The 5871-nt window shown below is 46.8% G+C and overlaps 1 protein-coding gene across 1 annotated transcript; it reads left to right on the forward strand.

The window, feature by feature from the left end:
- On the forward strand, window positions 711-1538 carry LOC109234856. The gene is made up of 2 exons (XM_019400903.1): window positions 711-1221; window positions 1270-1538. Exons 1-2 carry the CDS (start codon window positions 711-713, stop codon window positions 1536-1538), a joined length of 780 nt encoding a protein of 259 aa, XP_019256448.1.

The following is a 5871-nucleotide window of genomic DNA, read 5'->3' on the forward strand; positions in this document are numbered from 1 at the left end:
GAGGGTGAAGATGTAACGCCAGACGCCTCCCTCAGGCGAAGTGGTTCACCCCTCCCTCTTAATAGTATCACAACATCCCACGGTAAAGGGGCTTCCACATTCATAACGGACGAAGCCCCACCTGCAGTGAAAAAACTACTTGAGGCTTGGCTAACGAGCATGCTGACCAGCATTCTCGACATGCCCACCCAAAAAGCAATCGGAGACAATGCGAGGACTCGCGTTGTAATAACAACGGCCGAGCTGCACGACCCTCCCCCTATAATAACAGGTATCACTCACAATGTTAGTAATGCAAGTGACGACACCCTCACAGCCATTCTGAGGAAGATGGAAGAAATGGAAAACGAGAACAAAATGTTGCGAGACCAAATGAAGGAGCATCAGGAAAGGGTAGACAAAATACAGGCTACCCCAAAACTCTGACCAAAAAGAGATGTGGGTCGGTTCGTGGAACAACCTTACAGTGATGAAGCCACCCCGCATGCCATACCCAAAACCTTAAAATGCCGCCCTACCTGAAAATATATGACGGTACAACCGATCCCGAGGATGATGTAACCTACTACGTCACCGCGGTAAAGGTCAACGATCTCGCCAAAGAACAAGTATCTTCCATCCTGTTCAAAAAGTTTGGTGAAACCCTCACCGAGGGAGCATTAACTTGGTGTTCACAGCTGCCTGCGCGCTCTATTTAAACATTCGAAGAGATGGCTGATAAGTTTGTAACGGCCCATGCCGGAGCTAAAAAGGCGGAGGCAGAAGTAAACGACATATTTTCTATCAAACAATCACCTGGAGAGGGACTGAGGGACTTTCTCGCTCGATTCAACCGTGTGAGGATGACCTTACCAAATGTATTAGAAGGCATGGTTGTAGCAGCTTTCCAAAACGGCCTGATCAGAAACGGGTCGAGGGCGACCAGAAAGTTGCTGAGTCGGCTTATGAAATATCCCCCAACCACTTGGGATGAAATACACATTGCCTATTGTGCGAAAGTCCGTGCCGACGAAGACGACCTAAATGGACCAACCCAATGGTTAACCTCGGTACAAGCCGAGTCCAAGAAAGACCGAAGAAACGACGCCAGAAGAGATCTAGCAGCTCCACGACCTAACCGAGAAAGGCATCAACCATATATTAGGGGTGCCATCATGCTCCCCTCCCGTCACGAAGAAAGTCCACCTAGGCAAAGGACAGGGGCTCACCGGAGCGAGAGAGGTATGCCCCCTTTACTATCTACTCATAATTTTTGTGTTTCACCTTCAGAAATAGTCTACGCGTTGGAGAAGCTCGGTCCAAAAGTGAAGTGGCCACAAAAGATGAGGTCCGACCTAAGCACGAGGAAGTCAAATGCGTTCTGCGAATTCCACCAGGAGCGAGGTCATAAAACCGAGGACTGCATCGCTCTAAGACAAGAGGTCGCAAACATGCTTCACCAAGGGCACTTGAAAGAGCTGTTGAGCGACCGAAGAAGGGCCAACTTTGCCCGAGGACATGAAAGACACCAGGGGCCGCCACCCGCACCATCCAGATGATCATCGGAGGTAGCGACGACGCATCGATCAATAGCGTAAAGTTCACCACGACCCACAAACTCAAATGGTCGATCACTGATGAACGGTATGACGAACTCGAAGAAAGTATCATCTTCGATAATTCGGATACCCATGGTTTGGTTTTCCCTTACTATGATGCCCTTGTTATCACTTTATGATTATTAGATACAGATGTAAGACGCATTATGGTGGACGACGGGAGCGGTGTGTGCATTATCCACCCTTGAGTACTTGCACAGATGAAACTCGAGGATAAGGTAGTGCCATGCTGCATCACGTTAACTGGTTTTAACAATGCAGTTGAACGAACATCTGGGGAAATCACACTCCCCGTCCTGGCCAGCGGAAGTCACCCTGGAAACTACGTTCTACATCATGGATCAGGATATGGCATACAATGCCGTAATAGGATGACCCTGGATACACGCCATAAGGGCCATCCCTTCCGCCTATACCAAATTATCAAATTTTCAACCCCTTGGGGAATATTCAGCATACGAGGGGAACAACACACATCTCGAGAATACTACCACATCGCCTTAGACTTTGCGACTACCTACCAAATAAAGGGCAAAGCAAAAAAGGCATAGCAATTAACAGGGTCGAGGTCGAGCTGTGATGAAAAGGAAGACGTCATCAAAGAACCCGAAATGCTGGAAACCGCAGGATCAACTATAGAAGACCTCGACCATGTCCAACTGGACAACAATGACTACAACAAGATAGCCTACATCGGCTGCAAACTTCAGGAACCACCGTCAATTCCTAATTGCTAACGCAAACTTGTTCTCTTTTTTCCATGCAGATATGTTAGGTATCCCAAAAGAGATTGCCACGCACAAATTGAACGTCGACCTGCTTCACCCCCCAGTGAGACAGGTTAGGCAGAAGTTCAATCATTCAATAAACAATGCAGTCCGAGAGGAGGTTGAAAAATTATTACAGAATGGTTCCATCAGGGAATCAAAATACCCTCAATGGGTGGCCAATGTGGTCATGGTGAAGAAGAAGAATAGAAAATGGCGGATTTGTGTAGAATTTACGGATCTAAACAAGGCATACCCCAAAGATTTATTCCCGTTACTCCATATCGACCAGCTTATTGACACAACGGCGGGGCATGAACTGCTGAGCTTCTTAGATGCTTACTCGGGTTACAATCAAATCCTCATGGAAGAGGAAGACCAAGGGAAGACTACCTTCATCACCCACCAAGGAACGTACTGCTACAAAGTTATGCCTTTCGGACTAAAAAATGCAGGGGCGACATACCAACGGTTGGTCACCAAAATGTTCAAAGATCAAATTGGCAAGACCATGGAAGTCTACATAGATGATATGTTGGCCCAGTCCAAAAGGAAAGACGATCACATCGACCACCTGAAAGAAGCCTTCGATATACTCAGGCGATACAGAATGAAACTGAATCCTGAAAAGTGCACATTCGGCATGACCTCAGGAAAATTCCTAGGTTTCCTAGTATCACAACGAGGCATCGAGGTCAACCCCGACCAAATCAAAGCTATAGAGGGGATATCAGAGCACTTAACCAACAAAAAACAGGTTTAGAGACTGACCGGCCGTATAGTCGCCCTGTCGAGATTCATCTTGCGGTCATCTGACAAATGCCACAAGTTTTTTTGGCGTACTCAAGAAAGATAACGGCCTCAAATAGACCTCCGAGTGCATCGAAGCCCTGAAAGAGTTAAAGGCTTACCTATCGTCACCGCCACTACTTTCCAAAGCGGAGCCCGGAGAACACCTCCTCGTCTACCTGGCCGTATCCGAAGTGGCAGTGAGTGCAGTCCTGGTCTGAGAAAATAAAGTTACGCAATCCCCCATCTATTACATTAGAAAAACTTTAGTCGACACCGAAACGAGGTACCCCCACCTCGAAAAATTAGCCTTGGCCTTGGTCCTAGCTTCACGAAAGCTTAGACCCTACTTCTAGTGCCACCCCATCTCGATTGTCATGACTTTTCCCTTAAAGAATTATTTTGCACAAGCCCGAGCCATTGGGCAGATTGGCCAAATGGGCCATAGAATTAAGCGAACATGATATCACATATCAATCGCGGACGACGATAAAGTCGCAAGTACTTGTGGATTTCGTCGTTGACTTCACCGCAAAAATAATGCCCCAAGTCGAAAGAGAAGCCGCCCATGCTTCTCCACAAATACAGGATATATGGATTTTGTACACCGATGGTGCCTCTGATGCATCAGAGTTCGGACTAGGACTCGTACTCGAGGTCCCGACAGGCAAAGTAATTATCCAGTCCATAAGATGTCCGAACATGACTAATAATGAGACCGAGTATGAGGCCGTGATTGCAGGATTAAGGTTGGCACTCAAGTACGGAGCGAGGCGGGTCATCCTATGCTGCGACTCTCAACTCATCGTCAACCAAGTCACAGGGACTTTCCAGATCAAAGACCGAAGGGTTGCAAAAATACCAGACCAAGATTTGCAAGCTGCTGCCTGAATTTGATGAATGTCCCTCGAGCGTAAAATATCAAAGCAGACGGCCTCGCCAAATTAGCGGCGGCCACTAAAAGCATAACCGGAGAAGGAAACATGGTCACCCTCCTCCACTCATCGATTGATCAAATCGAGGTAAGGACTATAAACCTAACTTGGGACTGGTGCAACCGTATTGTTACATACTTGCAGGACGACATGCTCCCAACGATAAAAAAGAAGCCAAGAAGCTTCGAATACAAGCGGCCAGGTACATTATCATCGACAGCGACCAGTGTAAAAGAACGTATGGCGGCCCCCTAGCAAAATGCTTAGGCCCAAATAAAACACGACGCATTATAGAAGAAGACCACGAAGGCCATTGCGGAGCTCATTCCGACAATCGAGCTCTGGTCAGATGTCTCATACGAGCATGCTACTACTGGCCCACCATGAAAAAAGAGGTCGCCGACTTCGTGAGAAAATGCGAGCAATGCCAAAAATATGCCCCTATGATCCACTAAGCGGGCGAGCACCTCCACTCTGTCACCTCCCCTCGGCCTTTCATCAAGTGGGGAATGGACATCGTCGGCCCCCTCCTTGCGGGGCGAGGTAACGTACTATTTCTTTTGGGTTCAACTGACTATTTTTCTAAGTGGGTAGAAGAAGGAGCATTTACCCAGATACGCGAACAAGAAGTGATCACCTTCATATGGAAAAATATTGTGTGCCACTTCGGCCTCCCCAAAGAGATCAGTTGTCACAACGGACCCCAATTCACCGAAAAAAAGATCGCCGAGTTCTTCGAGAAGTGGCATATCAAAAGAATACTCTCCACCCCATACCATCCCGCGTGCAATGGCAAACGGAGTCCTCCAATAAATCTATACTAAACATCATGAAGAAAAAGCTCGTGAACACCAACAGACTATGGCCAGAGCTACTACCAGAAGTGCTATGGGCATACCGCACAACGCCAAACACGAGCATAGGAGAGACACCCTACTCATTAGTCTATTGGACTGATGCAGTAATACCAGTCGAGGTCGGAGAACTAAGTTTGAGATACTCTCATGGGAGCGGGTCGAGGAATGACGAAAGCAGAGGGCAGGACCTCGACAAAGCCGAAGAACGGAGAGATATGGCCTACATAAGGATGATTGCCCAAAAATAACAGGCAAAACCTATAACAAAAAAGCCAAGGTCAGACCACTCAAAGTCAGGGACTACGTGCTTAAGGCCAAAACACAAGCAAGCAAAGACCCGCGAGAGGGCAAATTGGGAACAAATTAGGACGGCCCATACAAAACCACAGCAGCAGTAAACAAAGGTTCATTTTGACTAGAAACAATGGAAGAAAAACTACTACCAAACAACTAGATCGTCGCCCACCTCAAGTACTTTAACTTCTAAGGAAAAATGTTCTCCGAGTCGTACTTTTTTTTGCCTCACCTGAGTTTGGTCCCAATTGGGTTTTCTTGGGAAGGTTTCTAATTAGGCGACAAAGAGGACGTTTCAGGCTAAAGTACGAACAGATGAGGACACAGGTCGATTGGTTCATTGCCCAACCTCTCAGTACTTCTCCAGGTCGACCAATGAAGAGACTAGATAGACTGGGACTGGAATATCAGCCCAGAAAACATGTAAATTTCTCCAACATATATAAGCAAATCACAAGCGCATGAAGTTCACCCATTTTTTTGCCAAAGCAACGCTGCATCAATCAAGCAAAGTTACACTCGACCTCGCTCAAGTTAACTTACATTCGACCTCATTCAAATTAAATAACATTTGACCTTGTTTGAATTAAATAACATTCGACCTCGCTCGAATTAACTTACATTCAACCTC

This window comes from Nicotiana attenuata, chromosome 11 (assembly GCF_001879085.1).
Source record: "Nicotiana attenuata strain UT chromosome 11, NIATTr2, whole genome shotgun sequence".
NCBI classification, from domain to species: domain Eukaryota; kingdom Viridiplantae; phylum Streptophyta; class Magnoliopsida; order Solanales; family Solanaceae; genus Nicotiana; species Nicotiana attenuata.

Bases quoted from the DNA above. Each gene is read 5' to 3' on its own strand.
- LOC109234856 (XM_019400903.1), top strand. From the start codon at position 711: ATGGCTGATAAGTTTGTAACGGCCCATGCCGGAGCTAAAAAGGCGGAG. The intron at 1,222-1,269 runs GTATGCCCCCTT...TTTCACCTTCAG, and splicing joins GGCTCACCGGAGCGAGAGAG to AAATAGTCTACGCGTTGGAG.